The sequence below is a fragment of the Adelges cooleyi genome, unplaced genomic scaffold, assembly GCF_023614345.1.
Source record: "Adelges cooleyi isolate 19-005CV unplaced genomic scaffold, UGA_ACOO_1.1 ACOO_flye_CR_arks_rails_tigmint_CR_PRNA_24, whole genome shotgun sequence".
Lineage (NCBI taxonomy): Eukaryota > Metazoa > Arthropoda > Insecta > Hemiptera > Adelgidae > Adelges > Adelges cooleyi.
In genome coordinates, this window is record NW_026095904.1 from 375,488 (window position 1) to 399,625 (window position 24,138).

Below are 24,138 nucleotides of genomic sequence, written 5' to 3' on the forward strand. Positions count from 1 at the left end.
TCAATCCACGAAAGTTTCAACACATTCATATGTATATATTATGTTACCGTTTAAGTTTAAAAAGTCTACCATCAAGGTTCTATTTATACCCCTAAGAAAATTATTATGCGTTTTCAGTCATTATTTGGCTATATTCGTTTTCTTACACTAATTTTTGTTCATCGATGGAGAAAACAAAATAATAAATCGTTGTAAAAAAACACTTTATTAAATTACACGTGTACTATCAAATGTATTTCTAAAACCTGTTATTCTAATATTTTCGATAAATCAAAATACATAAAAAAAAATTATTGATCTAAAGTAATCTTAATTTAGTTATTTTCCCACCAATTTAAAAGTCACTACCGTCTTAAATATTTGTCCGTGGACAATTATAAAACTGTTGAAACACTTTTTTATGGAATTGGTCAAACACCTGGGTTTTTTAGATTTCCGAAATAGCAGCTACTCACTTCAAAGTACTACACCTAATCGAGAATTGTCTTTATCGTTTTACTCCTAAATCAAAATAAAATTCAAACTTTTTCAAGACCACTTTTAGTTCAGTTTTAAACGAATTTTTGCCTTTAAAACTATTTGTATCGATATTAATTACTTGTACCATCCACATCGAAGCGCTTCCTTGAAAGTGATAAAATCACTTTTAGTTGTAATAATATTTCTAAAACTTGTGACCTCCCCGTCCTCTTTTTGCCTTCACGAGCTCTACCTAATTGTGTTTATCCATATTGCTGCAATTTTAAAGCACCTAAAAATGTCGACATCAAGTCATGAAAAATTTTATTATTTCATTTTATATAATTATTTAAAACCTTTTTAAAATTTGTATGAAGGGTAACAATCCAAAACGTTGTATTTCCAAAAATGACAATTTTCAAAAAAATCGAGTTTTCTGTTTTAACCACAATGTAAAATAGCAAAAGGATTCAACTTTTTAAATAACATTTCTTTATTTACACTTACTTGGTTGATTTTTTACACTTGGTTTCATTAAGTTTGACGCAAAACGTACTATTTCCGGTAATAGTACGCTTTGAAAAACAGATTGGAAATAGCACAGTTTAATATTGATAAGCAGAATTAATTAAAAACGAACTTTAATAATATGTAATAAAGTAATATTTTTTTATGTAAATATTTACAATTTAAACGAAAATATTGACTGTAATATCACACATCGTATACGTTGATATCATACAGCTCAAAATGTTATCACGAATAACCAAGTAGGTAACCAACCTGTTAGTTGAATTTGAACACGCTTTTTTTAACAAATAACCAGCAAGTGTATTTTATAGAACCTCATTGAAAAATGTACAGATTTCAGTCAACTAAATTAATAATTTGCTTTAATATTAAAGGTTGCCAAACAAAAGGAGACAATAAGGAAATAGCAGGTTTTGTAGTAGAAGATAACATTATTTTATATTGATACTAAAGAAAATGCACATTTTGAACCAACAGCAAAAATTACCCGTTGTGTGAAAAACAATTGGAAATACCATCATTAAAAAGATTTTTGTATACTTCTAACATAGGAATTAATACGTTTTGACGCGAAATGGAAATATTACATTTTGAAAAAATTAAAAATAGGCGATACCACGTTTTGAATTAGCGTCAACTTTTAAATCCTTTGATTCTACGCTATAAAATTTGAACAGAATAATAAAAGTGCCAAAAATGAATTCTTCGTTTAGATTACAATACGAATTAATGTCTAACTCAATTTATTAAATTTTGGAAATGCAACGTTTTGGATGGTTACCCTTCGTATATGGTTTTATCATTCGCCTTGCTTATCTAAATAATTGTATCTATATTTACTCTCTTACTTGGAAACGTTTAAGAAACACGTTTAGTGTTATTTATTGAAATAAGAAGAAGACCTATTTTAATGCAATGTTTTCTGTGCTTGTTCAAACAATTACCTACATATTAGTCATTCACCAATGTACTAATTACAAAATATATCCAAAGACAAAAAATCTGAAAGTGGTTTCATCACAATTAAAATTTTCGATGTGATTCTGCAAAGTGTACGAATCCAGCTAAGTATAAACCAGTTGAGTCTAAATCAGTACAGGCCAAAATATGTACAGTTTAAATCGGTACAGATGAAGTTGGCAAAGTTGGGTCAAAGCAGCTATTAAATCTGAATGTGATTTCATCACAATCAAATGCTTCGATGCGAACTAGACGGTTCGTTGTAAAACTGTCGATGCAAAATAACTATTCAATATAAACTTTCTAGAATACACTGTTTTTCTACAGTAAAAAAATGCTGCGGTATATTTGGAGGTTTGGTGAAATTTAGATTTGAAGTTGTTGTGGGATAGGGTTTTCCATCAAATTTACGTTGTATGGTCTTTTAGTAAAATATTTGTTTTATGACTGTAATATGCGCGAATTAAAACTGAAAACGTTTGTGACTAGACATAAATACAATATTGTATTCACTTGATAGCAAAAGGCGTGTTTAAAACGTTTTAAAACAAAAGCAAAATTATAAAAGCCAGTATAGTTTGGACGAGGCATAGTGCAAACGAGGTATATTGGGTGAGGGAGGTGGGACACCGGTCTATTAGAATTTTTACACGTTGATAAATATGTAAATTTATCGGAAAATTGTCTCGAATTCAAAAACCATGGTGTATTATATTTCGTGTATACAAGTGTCCTACCGTCTATAACGTTTTAAAATGCAATGACCTTAGTATGCTCTGATTAAAAAATAAATGGTAGACTAACAGCATTTATTAAAATTGCATACAAAAATCATTAAATGTTTTAAAATCTATAAACGTAAGTTAAGTTTTTTTTTTGCAACTATAAACTATTGATGACAGGTTTGATTATTGTATTAGAGGGAAAAATTTGTTTTAAGAACATGTTTTTCTAAAATCAGTGTAAAACATATGAAAAAAATAAAAACATGTCGTTTTTCATTTTTGTGAGTCAATTAATTCGAATTTGTTGACTATGACCCACCAAAAAATCAATGATGAATATCGGATCATGGTGAACATCATCAGTAGGTACTGTATAGGAAAACAGAAAATTGATACATCATAAAAATAGCATAGTCTAAACTAATACAATCCAAACCAATTACAGAATAAATCAGTACCGAAGAAGTTAGCAAAGTTGGATCGGAGCAATTATTAAATCTAAATGTGATTTCATAACAACCAAACGATTTGATGCAAATATGTAAACAGTACGAATCCTACACGGTATAAACCATCGCAGTCTAAATCAAGCATAGTCCAAACCAATGTTGTTTCAAAACCTAATCAAAAATCTCTAGTGAAATTTTTTTATTAAGGAAAAACTAAATTAAAGGGGAAAATTTCAGTTTCTTGGTAGTAAGTTTGTTGTAGGTTGCAATGTGCGAGAGTAAACCATCAACAGGTATTTTAAATATATTTGCATTATATCGCTGGTTACCATCAACGAATTCTTTCAGAAAAAAACCATCCCTAACAGTAAAAATACAATACTAAATAGATTAATCTTTATTGTCTTTACAATACTATTATCTATAGTTGTATTTCTACAGATTCGCATCAAAACGTATATTTGAAAGTGATGTAAACACATTCAGCCAGCTCGATCTAACTCAAGTCCTGAGCTCATCGTACTGGCTTTTGGCTTTATGAATATTCGTCTTAGCTATACATAATAGTTAATACACGTAGTCATTGTCTGTAATCGTTCGCGCGAGTTTTTTTTTTATTATTATTAAAATTTACTATTATTCTTAATGATTATTTAAGGCAGTAGATGCAAAATAATTAAATATCTATGCGCGCAAATCTTATGTAAATAGTTTATCTGATTCGATATATTTTTTGTCGTTAGACCGACGTATTTCTAAGTAAAATGTAATACTTAATTTATGAATATTTATCTGCGATAGCAGTTAAAAAAAATGTACTGAAACATTTATGTGCAAATGTGCCAAAATAGTACGTGAGTACGTAAGTAGTACGTGTTTCGAATATGTTTTTGAATTATTAAAACTGTAGCATTTTTAATATAAATGTTGTATCAACATAATTGCACATAGAAAAGATCCAAATTTCGTCAAACCCTCCCTTTACTTACTCTCTAATTGCCATCGACATCACGATGGAGCAAAACTTGTAGATAACTGAGATGTTATAATTCGATTTGAAGTTTATTTTGTGGGTCACCAAATAATTTGTATTAACGGATGGCATGTTACCGGAGGAGGAGGAGTGGCCGAGTGGGTAAGGTGGCGGTATGTTAGTGGATTAGTGGAAAGACGTCCAATGAAAACCATCAGTGGCGATCTTTTTTTTGGCTATTTATTCCATTAATCTTGTACACCGTATGCGTATTTCAATAAAAAAACACAAAATTTCCATCCCTTTCCTCTGGGGGGTAGAGGGTAGTCGAAATTTAGGGTTTAAGGTAACGTGTGGACAGAGACATGCCATATTAATGTTCCATAAATTTGCACTCGATCTGACCGAAAAAATTGACAATTTAAATTCCAATAAAAATTTTTTTTTTTTGGTCTTAGAATGAAGGCTCTTTTCTACCTTTGACCCATTAAAGTATCATCCGTAGACAATTTCGGATCTATTGATGTACAACACGAGCAATTCGTTCCACTGGAAAAAAATTTGTTTGGTTTCGAATTTAAAAGTTGTGGGTAAAACAGTTACTTTTACATAATAATTAGCCATCACTCTTCAGTGCCCTTTTGTAAGCAACATATAGTAAAGTATGAAAAAACCTAATATTAATTGTACTTACTGTATTCTAAACTTTCTTTAAGGTTATATCCGAAATCTAACTCATAACCCCCCCCCCTTCCATTTTCGGCTAGTAACCTTTGAAGTCGAAGCCTTATTAGTTAAATAAAAAATTATTCTATTATTATTAATATAAAGTATAAAAACGGCGATTTACTAAATAACTTAGGTTAATGAAAAAATAAAAAGTTACAGTCTACTTATAATGGCTAAAATTATAAATATGGAACATGCTTTAATCTGCCGGCTCCTGAATGGTTATTTTTTTCTCATCATAATCTCCTTAAGATTTATGGCGCTAGTATAGTCTTTTGTAGTCGTTTTTTTGTAGTTATGCATGACGACGATGACCCGGTATTACTTCGATGACATCTTATATGTTATTATACGTGTAAAGTAGGCGCACTACTTTAGTATCGCAATTTAGTGTCGCTATTTAGTGTCGTGTTCGGGCTAGGAGGCCAAGGCTAAAGCATGTTTCATCCAAAATTTATATTTTTCAGAAATGAGTTGTCTGTCTATCCCATTTAATCAAAGCAAACTAGAAATAAATTTTGGTCAATGTGTAATTTTCCCCTTTTTTTTGGGGGGGTTTTTCTTTCAAAAAATATTCGACTACAGATTTTTGAGAACATTTTAAATGTTATAAATTCACGCAAGATCTAGTCTAATTTTCAGTGCTCAAGTCTTAAAACTTGCTAGATAATTTTCGATGAAAAAAACCATAATTTAATATCTTGTTGTGTCATTTGTGTAGATAAATATGCGCCACAGCGAATTAAATTAAAAAAATAATTATGACGTAGGTAAAACTATAACTTATAAGGTCGTGTAAGGTTAGGTTAGGTTCATATTTTTTTTGCAATGCGACATCGAGTTAGTATTATTGTAAAAAATACTGCACAATAATATTATAACGTGTAAGAAAATAACAATTATACACCGTTGGCTTCTGTACATCAAGTGGATTTTAACTAAAACTAACAATACAAGTGGTGCCTATCCTTATAATTATGCGTAAAACGCTAATTGCATGTAGTTATGTCATGTTCTTAGGGATGAGATAACAAATAGAACCATTCTAAACACTTCAACGATAGTAAAATACGAGTGTACAAAATAGATATTCGCTGTAACTCAATATGTAAGTATACAGTACATCCGCACAAAAAAATAGTTCACACATATAAACTCACCACAAACAACCAAATAAAATACTTTAAAAAAAACTGTTTTTCTTTACTAGTACAAAAATATATACCTACTCGTTGTAGTGACATTGTGCCAAAAAAACACAAAAAAAAAAATTAATTATGATTCCCACATCGTTATGAAAATATGTTACCTAATTAAAAAAAAAAAATTGGTCGATATTCGAACTCGAATAGTTATTATCGACTATGACCAAATAATTCAAAACGTTTATAATCTATGTAGGGAAATGGCTCTTTATTAAGGGGCATATAATAGGCGATTTTTGACAAAAATTGATCTAGTTGCTATTTGAAATATGCGGACTAATTTTAAGGAGAAAAAAATTAGGTTAATCTAGTTAGTAAACTTTTAAAGCTAATTTTCTCCGAGTTAAGGCAAAAGTTTGACAAAAATTATTTTCGCGGAAGTAATTTTTGGCGAATATATTTTATTTTTTATTATATTTTACTAACCTAACGGAACTCAATTCTTATTTTTTATTTGAACTTTAAAAAAACTTTGTGTGGAAATTATAAAAAAATCCTAAAATATTAGCAACACATTTTTTTTATATTTCTCTGTCGGTGTAGTTAAGTGTTTTTTTTACTGTATACCACTGTACAGTATACTTTTGGAATACTTTTAATAATATGTTATCGATTGTACGAATAAAAAAATGCACAGTAGCATATTTGTCGATCATGATGCCGCTTTGAACGATACAGGGTATCCCATCAGTTTTCAATAACTGAAATATCTTATTAACATATTATTTATTATAATTTGATGATTACTTATTCGTCTTGTATAGAGCCCAGAAAATCAGTTACTTCAATACAAACAGAACAGATATTTGTTTGTTTAGGAAAGGTCATTCGTATCAGAGTTAAAATGACGTAGCCGTTCCATGTTTCTAGACCGAATTTTAAAGCACAACAAATAATAATAGTGATAATAATTTAAAGTCTAGCATTATCTTTTTATTGAGAAAAATCAATATCATTAAGGTACTAATAAAATAACAATAAGCGAAATAATCGATTCAAATTGTTTAACTTATTTATTGTTTTTTTTTAAGATTTTATCAAATAAAAAAAACAATTATGAATAGATATCTTTAAATTGTTTTTGATAGTGTTAAATGTGTAGCTCAGAGTACACAAAAAGTGCAGCAAGTGTTTTCATTTGTCGATGCGATCTGCTGATTCGCTCTTGACATTCAATATAAATAATATTAAGTGTAATTGTTCCTATTCTTAAACTGAACATTTTGTTTGATAAAATAAAGTTTGTATATAATATTGTAGGCTTCAATATTTTCAATCTAAATTCAAGAAGATATTATTAAATCCTGGCGGGACACCCTGTATCGATTGAAGTGACACGATCTTCAAAAAACATGGTGTTGTACATTGGTTTCTTTGCACAACATCCCATAAAGTATTATTAAAACTAGTGCTAAAACACATTAAAGCAGTTCCCTGTATGAAAACTCAACATTCGCAAACAAATATCGAAAAAATATGTTTTTGTGTGTTGGTTTTGTCGTACAACTAGAAAAATTCAATTACATTTTTTCATAATTTACACAGTTCAGTACTGCTAAAACTATAACTGCTGTGTGACTTCCAGTAAGTTTTATCACACTATACTTCAATTATTTACTTTTGTATCGAGGCCATGTTAAATTTTCGGCCTTTGTTGCTGCTTATTATACTAACAGCGGGTTTTTGGAAAAACGGCGATTCGTGCGCCCGACAAAAATATGCCAATGACAAAACGGAAGATCACTTTCAAAAATTGCTAAAAATAGATACGGGATACTCTCATGAACAATTGTCAAAAAGTTTTGCTGAACGAGAGAGTGGTTCAACATGGTCAGTGGTGAAAGCGATTGATGATGTTTACGGAAAACTTCTGTGTAGTTATTTATTCAATTGTAGTCATTACATGAATTTGATTAAATCTCTGATGACCGCAAAAGGTAAGAATGCATTAGAGAGACTAACAATATTTACCTATAAACCGGCAGGAACCGTGTTTTTTTTCGAAGAAAAAGTGGTCGATATGTTAAACGTTTTATACAATTTTGGTCAGATAAAATACGTGGATCACTTATGGCTCGTGTACATGTATTTGAGGAGTTTGAGCTCCCTGGGCATAAAACGCATGATACATCCGTTTATTCGAATACGTTTATTGATGGATCACAAATCAGTTTCTGAACGACTTGTACAACACACTGAACTAAATTGCTATATTAAAGATAATAATAATTTGTATAACGACCAATACGTTGATTCTTATTATTTTACTTCTCTGGAAGAAATCCGTGCTGTCCAATTTAAATCGCATTCAGTAATCAAAGACTCTGTGGTCAAATTGATGAACATAATCGACAAACGAATCTCTGGAATAACTAATTTTATGAGCATTGACGATTGTAAATCATACTTTAGACTTGACCATTTGCGTTTGAAACCGGCTTACTATGACCGCCGTGTTGTAAGTCAATTAATGAGTGATTATGGAGGAATCACCAATGAATCGGAAGAATATCGGACATATCATCTAATCAAAAATGCCTGTTCCAGAAATCCTATCGTCGCATCTGTTGAGAATCTAACTAATGCCGTTGCTAAATGTCACGGCGTTTTAATGAATATTATTAAATATATAATGATATACACCTCGTGGAAGCACATACTTATAACTGCTATATTCTTACCATATACTAACCCAAAAATACCACCGATAATTAAAGCTAGAGTATACGAAAAATGGTTGACGCGATGTTCTGCCATCAGATGGATAAAGAAGTATAACGGACTGATATACAAGTATTTAACACAAATTGCCAGTTTTTTTAATTTAAATATAGATAGTGAGTTAAAATTCATTGCTGAACTGTTCCTATTGTCATCATCTGCATCTAAGTTAGCCGATGTAGAAAAAACCCAAGAAGTTCAAACTAAGACTTTGGCTACACTGAAAGATTTTAATGCAATTAATTTTCAATTTGACGAAAGTAACTTTTCTACCGCTAAATTGACCAGAAAATATTTCAAGAAAAGGTTTAAAATGCTATGGAAGAAGTTATCGACGTTTGGTGGATTGGGAGATATCGACCATTGGAAGACTTTTTTTATATTGGAGAGTCAATTAAGTCTCTTTTTATTTAATAGGGAAGTAAAAAAAGTTTTTAGTGGTATCGACTTTGATGTAATCAGATCATTTGATCGCTTTGCGGAACACAAATGGCTCTTTAATTTGGATATTATTACAAAATAGTAATACTTTAATCATTTTACTATTACATTTTTGCTTCATGTATTTAAATTGTAAATTGTGTGTTTAGTTACTAAATAATGTGACTAGGTCAAATCAATAAAAGTTGTTAAAATTATAATATATTGTTATTTACTATTTGGACTTTTGTCATTTATAGCAACCAATTATTAATTGTTTTATACATTTTTAAAAAAATAACGAAAATTCGTGACAAAGTGTTTAACTTCAATTATGAATTGTGTGTAATTTTCCTAAGGGTTATCCAAATGGGAATTGTGAGTCTTATCGGATCGACTAGAACTAATTTTTTTGTAGATTTAGAACCCACAGTAATAATTTTTAGTATTACATTACTCTTACACACTATAGTAAAAATTGAAGTAACGTACAGGTGTCGTGACACGACCTTTGACAGTGTTTCAATTGCCACGAATATGTTTAGAAAAGTAGCAAGGATACCAGATGCGACTCTATTCTACTTCTTTTTCTACAGTGAATAGCTAATAGTCATCGAATCGTACGAATCTATTTATGAATATTTTAATAGATGGCAAAAGAAACAGTAGTACCTAGAAAGTAAAAACACTTAGCAACATAAAAAAAATATGTTGTTATACAATTGTTAGAAATAACTCAAATAATGTTTTACTGAGTGTATAAAGAAACGATTGCAAAACAACATATTTTTCGATTTTGATGATGATTTTATAGATAGAAGGTATTGGTTCCATCAGGATTTAACATTTTAAATCTTTTAAAATTGAGATTTTCTATTTAATAACATATATTGAAAAACAAATCACCTTTATTATAAAATCATAGCCAAATAAAAGTGGTAGAGTTGTTATTTTCTAGTATAGTCGTTAGAAATAAAAACCAAGTAAAAAAATAGCAAACAGCACATTATTTATTTGAAATAATTTATTTTTGTGAAAATATTAAGATAAGACAGTTAATTGGTAAACTTCGATGATTTTTTACAATAATTTAGAACAATACCAAAACAATTACATCATTATGTTAAAACCGCTTTATAGTAAAATGTTAACTAGAATTAAAATATAATGATAAACTGTAGATAGGTATCGCTTAAATTATTTGCAACACAATTAAACATTTTGATCTACTTTAAAAAATATTAAAGTTAAAAATATACTATGCAATTAAATATAGACCTTTTTTTCAGCAAATTGATTAAACGAACCTAATACTTGAAAATCAATATCTTTTAATGACCGTTCTACAAATCTAATAAATGAAAAAAAGCCTAATTGACTCCCTAATACCGCAACAGACGTAATTAAACTAATATCATTTTTATCCCATAAGAAACGCTTGTATTTTATCTGATGCAGCATACTAGACTTTTCGTCAAAATACTTTTCGGTGAACTTGCTACTAGAATAGTTATTTTTGTCGAGTTTAAAATAATTCGAATTTAGCTTTATTAGTGGTGCCTTAACGGTATCTTCAAGTTCTTTGTTTTTATCTACATCGGCCAACTCGTAGGCGAATGATGGTTGAAAAAGTTTAGCAATACATTTTAAATCATCGTCTTCTTTCAAACCAAAAAACCGTATAGTTTGATTAAAATAGTTATACATCTTCATGTTATACTTCTTAATTCGTTTGATGGTAAGACACGGGCGCCATTTTTCGTGTACTTTAGCTTTCAGTATCGGTTGTTTATCTGTACTCGCAGATGGTAAATGTATAGCAACTTCAAGTACGTGTTTCCACGAGTTGTATAACAAAACATATTTGATAACGTTCATGAAAACACCGTGACACTCAGCAATGTCATTGGTCAGTGTCACAAACGATTCGACGTTAAGACTTCTAGAGCAGGTATCTTTTATGAGACGGCGCGTACTAGTTTGTTCCGATTTGTCGGTGATTTCTGCAAAGTCTATTAATAATGTACTCAAAACAAGGTCGTCCATTGCAGGTTTCCAACGCAGATGATCAAATGTGAAGTACGATCTACAATCGTCGATGATCATATCTTGAGTTAATTTAGAGATTCTACTGTATATTGTGGTGTTGAGCATGACCACAGACTATGCGATTGCCTCCTGTGATATTATTGGATTGTCACCGATTTCTTTCAGAGATTTTGAAAAATCAGAGTTACTGTATTGGTCGTTATAAACGTTATTACTATCTTTAATGCAATTTCGTTCAGTGAATTGTGTCAGACGGACGTAAACGGTATCGTGTTCGAGCAATAAACGGATTCGTTTATCTTCTTAATTTGGTATATTATTATGGTTTTTAGTTACTGAATATAAATTACTCGAATACATGTACACGAGCCACAAGTGATCCACACAATCGATCTTACCGAAATTATATAGAACGTTTAACATACTGACCACTTGGTGATCGAAACGAAACACTTTCTTGTCGTTCATAAGTTCCTTTAATCCGTCATTACCTTCTGCGGTCAATAACGGTCTGATCAGGTTCATGTAATGACTACAATTGAACACATAACTACACATGAGATGTCCGCAAACCTCATCAATCGCTATCCGTGTTGAAATTATCTTCAGTTCATCATACCGTTTTATTAGTAATTGTTTCTGAGAGTATCCCGTGTCTATCTTGAGCAGTTTTTTATAGTAAACATCCGTTTTTTCTTTTGCATATTTTTGACGGACACACTGTAAATCGCCGTATTGCCATAAATCCGCTGTTAATACAATCAGCAATACCAATGGCTTAAAAAACATAACCTCTTTATTGCTTCAAAACAATTATCATTGCACGTGCAATATGACAAAACTCTCAAAAATGGCTATCACGTAGCAGTTATGGTGTTTGCAGCTCAAAATTGTTGTTTTTAGGAAAAATTTGTTTCTAGTTGTACGAAAAAATGAACCCACAACACAACATATCGATTTTCGATACTTGTTTGTATCTGTTGAGTTTTAATACAGTATACTGCTATTTAATGTATTTTAGCACTAGTTTAAAACATATTTTACTGTTTGTGTGGTGACAAATGTACAACAATATTTTTTTCGAAGATTGTTCCACTTATTTCGATACAGGTGTACCGCCAGACTTTAATAACATTTCTTGAATTTAGACCGAAAACCTTTAAGCCTACAATATTGTATACAAAATGTATTATATCAATTTAATGATAAAATACATTTGATTATTTTATTATCAAATGGGGCAAATTGGGCTTCAAATTATGTACTTTTGTTTTGTTATGTTGCGTCCCGAAATTGTGTCAAAACATTGCTAGCTCGATCATTCCGGATCCGTCCGCGTATTGTAAATCTTAATTTTACCTAATTAATATAACTTATATTATATATGGCGCGGTCGAATAATATATTGTGTTTCCACCGCAACCCCGTGTTGAACTTATTTATTTAACCCCAATCCTTCTGTTGCGTCCACAGAACAACCGCGTCAGTTCTATCGTACAATTGATAAGATATTGTTTTAAGTATTCCAAATTTACACTGATAAAATTCTGAAAATTCTTTGCATTTTTTTTTCAACTGATCATGATTGTTTTTAATTGAGAAAGAAAACTAAAACGTTTGTTAACTTCTTTGTATGATTTCGATCGTTGCTTTAAATGAGCATCCAATGTATTGTGGGAAGTAATGGTTCTATAACAAATTTTTGTTTGCCATTCAACTGTACAGTTTCTGATAGCTCTTCCAAAAAAGTGATGCTGCTGTAGTCTGTACAGCGATCAACGTGTTCATTGCTTGTATAAGGACTGATCGCCGTTTTTGAAACATTTAAATTTTGAGTAAACGGAACTATAATGTACTATATTTAAAAATTATAACTTAACATTTAAGGCTGACTATCAAATATTTAGTTGAAAAATCTCGCGTCAATACGTTGTAATGTAAAGATGTAAATTATATTTCGGAGCCCCCATCAGGCTGGGCTTGTGCCCCACGTGCCCTTAGTGTAAAAACGTCACTGATAACACATACATTACATAAGTAAACCGTCACAGGAACCGTGTATGTGTGAAACGGACCTTAGTAATTACAAAATTCCACTCACTAGCAAACTTTTATAAAGTGTAACTTCCAAATGGCATGTTATCAGCAACAACTTCTTTAGGTATGCCAAACCTACTGAAAACTTCTTTTAATATTATTATTACTAACTCACTTGTCTTAGAATTTAATTTTAAAACCTCTAACCATCTAGAATAATAACCTTCAATAACTAAATAGTTTATACTTTATTTTATTGAATTCAGCAATATCAAGTGCAATTAAAAAAAATGGTACATCTGGTATAAGGTGCGATTTTAAATTGCAAATGGTTGTTTTATTTTACTAGATCTAAAATTTTAAGAAACAGGACATGAACCAATACAATTTTCAATTTCACTATCAATACCAGGAAAATAAAATAGTTGTTTTGCTCGGGCTTTTGTTTTACTGATGCCAAAATGAGGTTTGTGAAACTTTTTAATTACATACTGCCTCATAACCTTAGGCATAACTAGTATCGTACCAAAATAAATCAAGCCATTTTCAAGTACAAATCGTTTCTTCATTTCCAGTAGTACTTAAGCTCTTCCTCACACTTAAGTTTTGGCCACCCTTTTTTACAATATTCCATTATTTGTTTTAGTACTTCATCATCTTCAGTTTTTTTCTTGAATTAATTTTCTCTATTATTTTAAAAATGTATTTGTATATCATTAATTGCATGAATTACCTCGGTTACAATAATTTTACCAATTTCTTGTATTTTAACATAATTTCTGCTTAATGAATCGCCTACACACAGAAAAAAACTGAATATTATTTATATTGAATGTCAAGAGCGGATCAGCAGATCGAATCGACAAATGAAAACACTTGCTGCACTTTTCCTGAATTCTAGCCTACACGTTTCAGTCTTTTAAAAACAATTTAAAGATAAATATTCATAATTGGTTTTTTATCTGTTAAAATCTTAAAGAAAAACAATAAAAAAGTGTTAATCGATTATTTCGCTTATTATTATTTCAATTGTACTTTAATGATATTGATTTTTCTCGATGAAAAGATAATGCCGGACTTTAAATTATTATTAATATTTGTTTAGTCCCAAAATTTCGTCTAGAAATATGGAACGGCTAAGTCATCTAAACTTCTACACAAATGACCTTTTTACATAATCAAACAGATTTGTGTTCTGTTCGTATTGATACTACTGCTTTGCTGGACGATATACAAAATAAATAATAGTAATCATAAAATTATAGTAAACATGTAAATATGATATTTCAGTTAGTAAATACTGATGGGATACCCTGTATCGTTAAAAGCGGCCTCATGATCGAAAAATATGCTGCTGTACGTTTGTTTATTCGTACAATCGATAACATATTTTTAAGGCATTGGTTACACTTCATAGTAGTATACAGTAAAATAAACCACTCAACTACACCGACAAACAAATATAAACATAATGTATTATACAAAAATCGTAAGACTGTAATCTTCACATAGCTAAAAACACAAAAAACCAAAATTCTTGCATCCCCCGCGGGGGGGGGGGGTCAATTAGGATATTGATGTGTAAACTAATTTTAAATAAGCGATAGATTGTTCACAATAATGTAATAGTTAATTGGTTTTACACGGCCCGATAAAGCTGAAATATCCCAGATCCGTGTCACATTCTGAAAATAAATAGACTTACTAATTATTACAGTTAATAAAATGTTTATCTTTGTCTATCGTTGTGATTTAACAAACGAAATTGTCTAATAAAATATCCAAAAAAATGTATTTAGCTATCAAATATATTTTACCTATGACTATAAATATGCAATAAAATAGTAACCCACCAATACAATCATAAGGTACTCACTATATCTCGATTTTTTATTTTATTTATTTTATTCCAATCTTCAATGGATATTGATAACTACTATTGATAAAATAAAACAGGTACAATAATATATACTTGTAAGAAAAACTTAATTTTTTTTCTCCATAAAATTAGTTGGCATATTTAAAACAGCAACTAGATCAATTTTTGTCAAAAATCACCTATCATTTGACCCTTAATAAATAGCCATTTTCCGTTCCCCTTAAGTTTTTGATTGCTTACATATATTATAAACGTTTTGATTTGGTCATAGTCGATAATAAACATTCGCGGTCGGATAACAACTTTTTTTTTTAAGTCGGTGGTGTGGCGGCGCACCACCACATAATTTCTCCCCGGTGGCGGCAGGCCCCGTGAAGACGGTTGGTCACACCGCTCAAGCGCCCACTACCATCGACAGCGTGCAACGGGACCGTCCTCCGGCCATCGACCTCTTCTCTCAACGACGCCACCGAGTATAGACGTCCGAGAACTTTCTGCGCTTTTCTGCTTACTACATTTTTTTGTTAATCAAAATAAATCTTTTTGTTATTATCTACTCTTTTTATATTAATTGAGCTCATTTATTCGCGTTAGCGCTCACGCGTCATCGTGACCGCTACATTGGTGACCTCGAGTTTCGAAATACGCATCGTCCGTTGTTAGTTGATTTCGCCCGGCACCCGCTCGTTCCGTTTTGCCGCCATGATCGAGGAGCAAAAACAAAACGATGTTTCGTCAACGCGATCGCCAACGTACGCCTCCCGTCGTTTTGGAAACAATCGCCTGATTTTTGGTTTATACACGCGGAATCCGTGTTCGCGAACCACCGCTTGACCGCCGACAGTACTCGCGTGAATTTCGTCATCGGTGCTTTGGACGAAGATGGCGTCCGCACCATCGGTGATCTCCTCGGGCCAACCGCGTCGTATGATGCAATTCGCTCACGTTTGATCGACGCTTACAGTCTACCCAAGTCCGTTCGCTTCCGAGAGATCGTCAAACCCGGGGGCATGGGCGACCGTAGGCCGTCACAACTGCTCCGCGACATGCGCAGCGTCATGCCCGCCGGTATCGGCGAGGAAGCCCTGAAAGAGTTCTGGTTACAGAAGCTGCCGTCCAACGTCATGGCCATCATCGCCAGCCTCGACGCCCCTCTGGACTCCTTAGCTTCTCGCGCGGACAGAGTAATGGAAGCGTCGAGCCCCCAGTCCGTCGACGCCCTCTCCAAGGACCAAATGGCAGATTTGGCTAGTGCGGTGTCAGCGCTGTCTCAGCAAGTCCAGTCGCTGACAAAGATTGTCAACTCGTCGAAGGACGCCCCGCGGCAGCGACAACACTCATCGACGCAGTGGGCCGCACAGCAACCAACACAGGCGTGCTACTACCACGAGAAATACGGCAACGGCGCTCGCAATTGCCGCCCGCCGTGTAATTTCAAGCCAAAGGCGCAGGACCATGTTACCTCCGCGCCGGCGGAAAACTAGGCGTCACGGACAGGACTCCCGCCCTGCATGCCGTGAGTAAAAATACGCGGGTACACGTGAACGACCTCCGCTCCGGTAGGTTGTTTCTTATTGACACGGGCGCCGAGATTTCGGTCATGCCCCACGACCACAGCTCACGACAACCATCCGACGTCCGCCTCACAGCTGCCAACGGAACGCATATAAAAACCTTTGGGCCCAAGACGCTCAACCTCGACCTCGGCCTCTCACGAACGTTCACCTGGACGTTCGAGATGGCCGACGTTTCGCGCGCCATCATCGGGGCCGATTTTCTTCATTATTTCGGCCTCCTTGTCGACGTGCGGCGACATCGCCTTGTCGACCCGACCGACAAACGAACAGTCACCTGTGCAGTGACTTCCGCGGTTTCCTCGAGCGCCCCGCTGTTCGCCGTCACGCGCACCCACGATTGGGACGAATTACTCCGAGAGTTTCCGAGTGTAACACGCGAGTCGCCCGTCCCGGAAACATTTCTTCACGGAGTCGAGCACGTGCTCCAAACGACAGGTCCGCCGCTTTTCGCCCGCCCGCGACGATTACCGCCGGACCGACTCATCATCGCACGACGCGATTTTGAACTCATGCAGAAGCAGGGTATCTGCCGCCCTTCGGCCAGTTCCTGGGCGAGCCCGCTTCTCTTGGTTCCAAAGAAAGACGGATCATACCGACCCTGTGGAGACTACCGTCGGCTTAACCACGTCACCATTCCGGACCGGTACCCGCTGCCGTACCTCCACGATTTCACGGCGAACTTGGCAGACAAAACAGTTTTTTCCAAACTCGACCTGGTCCGTGCCTACCACCAGGTGCCCATCGCTGCCAGCGACGTCCACAAGACCGCCGTCACAACACCGTTTGGCCTCTTCGAGTTTCCGGTAATGTGTTTTGGACTCCACAACGCCGCACAAACGTTTCAGAGGTTAGTAAATTCAATTCTCGCCGGGCTCGATTACGTTTTCGCCTATGTCGACGACGTCCTCATCGCGTCTGCAAGTGCGGAGCAGCACGTCGAACACGTTCGCACCGTCCTCGGTCGGTTCGAGAAGTTCGGCATTGCAATTAATCCGGCCAAGTGCGTTTTCGCCGCCCGTACGCTCACGTTTCTCGGACACGTCGTCGATGCGCAGGGCTTACGCCCGAACCCGGATAGCGTCAGTGCCATCCGTCAGTGGCCGCAGCCGAACACCAAAAAGGAGCTGCAGCGTTTTCTCGGGTCGCTGAATTTTTACCATCGGTTCATCCCGAACGCGGCTAGACTTCAAGCACCGCTCTATGACATCACCGCTCTGGTTCCGAAACGCGACGGCCCACTCTCGTGGACAAACACAGCGCGCGAAGCGTTTCAAGCTTGCAAGGAAGCTCTCGCCGCTACAGCACGACTCGTGCATCCACATCACGAAGCACCGTTGCGCCTGTGTACCGACGCGTCGAACATCGCTGTGGGTGCAACACTCGAACAGCGCTCCGGAGACGACTGGCAACCACTCGGGTTTTTCTCGCGCAAACTCACCGGCGCGCAGACACGGTACAGCACCTATGATCGCGAACTCCTCGCTGCCTACCTAGCGGTTCGACATTTTGTTCACTCGATCGAGAGCAGGTTCACTACTCTCAGGACTGATCACCGACCGTTACTGTTTATGTTCACACAAAAAGCGGAAAAACTTATCGACCGTCAGGCGCGACATGTCGCTTTCCTGTCTCAGTTTATCCACGACATCGAACACGTCAGCGGCGAGAGTAACGTGGTGCCCGACGCCCTTTCACGCCTCGAGTTGGCCACTCTCGAAGACGGCCTGCCGGACCTCAATCAGTGGGCAGTCGACCAAGCGAACGACAGAGAACTCAGGGACATCATTTCCGGCGTCACAAAAACCTCACTAGACCTCGAAGCGCGCCAGACAGCGAACGGGCCCGTCTACTTCGACGTAGCGTATAACCGGACGAGACTGCTCGTCCCGCAGTGCCACCGACGCGCAGTTTTCACAACGCTCCACGGGCAGGCTCATGGCGGTCGCGCAGCCACCAGCCGAATCGTTAAGGCACGTTTCGTCTGGTCCGGTATGGATCGGGAAATACGCCGATGGGTCCGAACGTGTGAACAATGTCAGAGGGCCAAAGTTCACAAGCACACTACATCACCGCTAGCACCGTTTGCGGCCCCAGACCGCCGGTTCGGGCATATACATCTCGACCTTGTAGGTCCACTGCCCACGTCAAATAACGCCAAATATCTGCTCACCTGTATCGATCGTTACACGCGCTGGCCGGAGGCGTGGCCCGTCGATAGTATGTGCGCACAAACCGTCGCCTCCACTCTCGTGTCAAACTGGATCGCTCGCTTCGGGGTCCCGGATGTCGTCACGACAGATCAGGGACGGCAGTTCGAGTCCGAGCTTATGAGAACACTCAACACCACGTTCGGCATTCAGCACGTCCGCACGTCCCCATACCACCCGCAAGCCAACGGCTTGGTGGAACGTCTACACCGGACGCTCAAGGCGGCACTCACCGCATACGAGTCACCGCATTGGACACGACACCTGCCGATCGTTCTCCTCGCGCTGCGGAACACCGTCAAGCAGGACATCGGCGCGGCTCCGGCGGAATTGGTTTACGGGACATCCCTCCGGCTGCCCGGTGAACTGTTTCACTCGGCGCCGCCCGAACCGACGGCGCATGACCTCGTCGCCGCGCTAAGAGATTCAATGGCCCGACTTCGACTTATACAGGGGACAGATCATGACTCGGGCAAGCGCATCTTCGTGCCCACTCAGCTCGACAACGTCAGCCACGTTTTTGTCCGGGTCGACGCACACCGCGCGCCACTTCAACCCCGTTACGAAGGGCCGTACGCCGTGCTCGAACGTCGTCCCAAGGATTTCAAGCTGCAGCTCGGCCACCGGACGTCCTGGATCTCCGTGGACTGACTTAAGCCGGCTTTCATCTTACGCGACGATCCACTCACCGACCACTCTTATGCGATGCGATCGATCAATCACCTTCCGACATCAAAAACAAACGGGTCTGTTTTTTCTTCTTTGCCGGGGGGGAGTAATGTGGCGGCGCACCACCACATAATTTCTCCCCGGTGGCGGCAGGCCCCGTGAAGACGGTTGGTCACACCGCTCAAGCGCCCACTACCATCGACAGCGTGCAACGGGACCGTCCTCCGGCCATCGACCTCTTCTCTCAACGACGCCACCGAGTATAGACGTCCGAGAACTTTCTGCGCTTTTCTGCTTACTACATTTTTTTGTTAATCAAAATAAATCTTTTTGTTATTATCTACTCTTTTTATATTAATTGAGCTCATTTATTCGCGTTAGCGCTCACGCGTCATCGTGACCGCTACAGTGGCATGTTTTTAAAATAATCTACGAATCATATATAAAAAATTTTTTTTTGTATTTTTCGGCGCACCGTCACTTTACAAACGAGTAGGTGTACACTTTTTGTACTAGTAAAGAAAAACAGATTTTGTTTAACGTATTTCGTTTGGTTGTTTGTGTCTTTATATGTTCGACCTATTTTTCTTGCATAGTAGTTCTGTAGATTTTACATATTGAGTTACAACAAATACCTATTTTTTAAATTCGTATTTTACTATCGTTGGAGTGTTTAGAATGATTTTTTATTTTTGTAATTTCACCCCTAAGAAGATGACATAATTACATGCAATTTGCGTTTTTCGCATATTTATAAGTATAGGCACCACTTGTATTTTTAATTTTTGTTAAAATCCACTTGATGTACAGAAGACAACGGCGTATAGTTGTTATTTTCTTACACGTTATAATATTATTATGCAGTATTTTTCCCAATATTACTAATTCGATGTATTTTATGTAGATTGTGTTATAGTTCTTATATCGTCCGCACCCATTAAAAATCCAAAACGTTTTTGGCACTATACGGAATCAATAATTATCGATATAATAATAATAATAATCGAATACATATTTTAAATGAAGTGTCTTTGATTTTGTATTTAGTCATGGGAAATTTACAGGCGGTTGATATGAAAAACCGCCTTAAAGAACTATAAAGTAAAAATCAGAGAGTGGAAGAGAAAATTTGTCAACTTTAAAACCACATGGAAAATCTTAACCAAAAACTTAAACAGCCGAACATCACAATTCACTTTCTAGAATCGGTCGTACAGATCGAGAGAAACTCGAGAAACCAATAGATGAAACTCGCGAAAGACGTGGCGAGACAAAAAATAATAACAGTAGCAATTAACATTATAACTATAGGAGACGCTATTGTCAAAATATTTTTACTGCCAGCATATTATAGGATAGGTACCTATAGTTTAAAATTGAGACTATTGCCATATAAGAATACACCAACAAATTATTTCTTACAAATTTCAACTTGATCCGACCTTTTTTCTTAAAATTTTACTTAATGTCGATTTGGTAGCTTTTGTTGCGTTTTTACAACGGTTGTATGTTTTTCAACATAAACGACCGGATGTGTACAACGCTTGTTTTTTATAGTTGAAAACATAAATCAAGCAAATTAGTAAGCGCACAACGGACGGTATGTCTTTCAACATACCTGTCCAAGTTCTACCAGCTTTTTTGCGGTTTTATAATGCATTTTAAATTTATTAATAAATTGACAAAATATTATAATACGTTAGGTTTTTCGTATTTTTACTATTCGGTTCCCAAATCTTTCACCTTCTCTACCTAAGATCTTTACTTTAATTGTAACTATGTCTGAGGAGAGTATTGAGTATAATGTTATTAAAATTATTGCAATGTCGTCTAATATAACCTTGGATAATGTATTTAACGAACTTCTAATAGTTTCAGTTTTGAATTTTACATTCTGTTGAAACAATAACGTTAACGATATGTAACAATATGATCGCGATTGAAGGCACAATCATTCTAGGATACCATATGATCAATATGGTATGTACTATGTATTTAAAAAGATAAAAAAATTTTAAATAGACAAAATTGAAATTTAACCACAAATACTTTTTTTATTCCAGAGAACTCCAGTGTGCTTATCTTCTATCTAGCGAAACCTAGATCTGAACAATTTTCAGACAACTCATCAAAGGCCTCAAGGAAATAGTTATACAAGGAATTCACAATGTATCATTTTACTCTTTGTAGTATTCTTTGTAGTTATATTTGGACTATATTTCACTTCAATACCATCTAGTACGATCGTATTGCCTTCAGGTAAGCAAAATAGATATCTCAAAGGATGTTACATTATAATATTATTTACTTTTTTATTATGCTTAAGTTATTTGTTTTAATATTTTTTATTTATTAATTGTTGGAGTGTTGAGTGGATTTAGACAAAATAAGAATTAACACAAGTTCCATAGTAATAATAATAAAGTAGTATTACACTACGACTATACAGTACAGTAATAAATAAAGACTTGTTAAACACAGTTAGCTTACACGAACATTATGTGAAAAAGTGAGTGAGTAAGATATCCTCCGATATCTCTTTTATGTAAGACCAAAAGAATATTCTAAAACAAAAACTATATACATTGTAATATTGTTATTGACGTCAATTAACACGCGCATTATTTAAAAAACAACTGATTGGGTAAATTCATAATTACGCCATAATATTTTGCTTATTAAGAAAACAAGTTTATCTAAACAATATTAATGTATACTTACAGTTTAAGAAAAATATAATAAATATAAATTATTTATTGATATTTCAACATTAATCTAAAATAATTTGTAGGTATTCATATTGTGCCAAAAAAAATCTACAAGGTTATAAATGGGATGCAGAAAACAAGAGAGGATCATATCTATGTATGGTTCATTTGCGTCTCAAGTTATAGATAATTATATAATGAACAAATGTGAAAATTCAGATATAGAACCAACTGTGGAAACGCAGTCCACCTATGAAACTTAACTTTTTAAGAGCATTGTAAAAACCTATTACTACTAACCTATTAACTTAAATACTCCAATTGGGTTTGACACTAAATTTAAAATAAATGTTCAACCAAACGTTCCAGTTGTCTGTGCTATCAAAAACATATTTAAAAGGAAATGTATAAATGACGTGCATACAATATGAATAATCTTAATGTTTAGAGATAAGTTTGAAGTAATCGAAAATAAGTACAGCAAAAAAATAATTGTTAAAAGTTAAATTATTATTTTCGTTTATTTAAAGTAATATGAATTCAACTTTTAAAGTAAATTAGACAATAACGTACTTGTTCAAACAATTTTTAGCTGTTGTTTGAAAAAACACTATATTTGTATTTTATATTTATCTAATTGTAACAATCTAATAATAATAATACAATGTCTATTGACTAACTTGACGCTTTTCTGGTACTTACGACCGTAGACCATAGTTGTAAGTATAGCATCGGGTGGCGAAGCTTCAAATCCACATTGACTTCTATATGAAATAGGAGTCAAAGTCAATTGTGCTTAACGTTGAATTTTTAGCTTTTTTGCGTACAACGGTCGCATGTTTTGCCACATGCAACGACCCGATGTGTACAACGCTTGTTTTTTTAGGTGAAAACATAATTCAAGTAAATTAATAAGCGCGCATCGGATGGTATGTCTTTTAAACGTGCCTGACCTAGTACTGCCAGCTTTTATTTGCTGTTTTATTTTGTATTTATAATTTAATAAGTATTTAACAAACAAGCTTTTGAGCAAAAGTTTATAAAATATTTTTAAGTTACCACCTAAGTTTCAAGAGTTGATTACACCTTGGAAAGTTGATAAGAAAAAAATGTTTGTTAATTTTCAGGAAAGTCAATATTCTTGCAAGAAATGCAAGAAATTTGGACACAGTGAGTGAGTGACTCCCCAATTGGCCTGACCGATGGTGTCACCATGACTTGTTGCGACCCCTTTTCACAAATTGCACATCAGTGTGTGTTTTATTTTTGTTATTACAGTTGTTAATAGTGATATTAAAGGATTGATTACGGATTTAAGATCTGTTAGGAATAAGGAGATTTGTTTAGTGAGGTCATTAGTGTCTGTGTTGGTCATCACGTGATTTTTGGGTATTGTTTTTAGAGTTATGCTGTTGAGTTACATATGCGTGTAAACTATGTTCGTTAGTATTTAGTAACTGGATGTTACCAATGGGGACTTGTACATTAAAGTCATTTAATAACGATATAATACGGCCATTTATTTTATATTCACTCTATCAGGATTTCATTAAACTACAACCCAATATAAAGTAAATCAAAAATCTGACCTCACAATCGTTTTAACCCAGGTTGTATCTGCACTTCGTAGAGGTAGATTGCTAGCTCAACAAATACATCCCGTTTCAATTAGTTTATTTCAAGAGTCCAGTGCATAACATTGATCGCGTTTTTAAGCAAATAGCATGTCTAAAATAACGGAGAAATAAAAATAACAATTTTCCTAAAATATCAAACACAACATTAATATAAGTAAGGAAGCAAACTAAATAAACAATTCGCTTTTATAACGAATATGTAC

General features: G+C 35.1%; 1 protein-coding gene across 1 annotated transcript; it reads left to right on the forward strand.

Moving 5' to 3' along the window:
• Window positions 1-16,147: 16,147 nt before the first annotated feature.
• LOC126836324 (uncharacterized) lies at window positions 16,148-16,621 on the forward strand. The gene has a single exon (XM_050569555.1). The coding sequence runs from the start codon at window positions 16,148-16,150 to the stop codon at window positions 16,619-16,621; it is 474 nt and encodes a 157-aa protein (XP_050425512.1).
• The last annotated feature ends 7,517 nt before the right edge of the window (window positions 16,622-24,138 follow it).

Excerpts from the sequence above, each read along its gene's own strand:
- LOC126836324 (XM_050569555.1), top strand. The coding sequence starts at position 16,148 with ATGGGCGACCGTAGGCCGTCACAACTGCTCCGCGACATGCGCAGCGTC.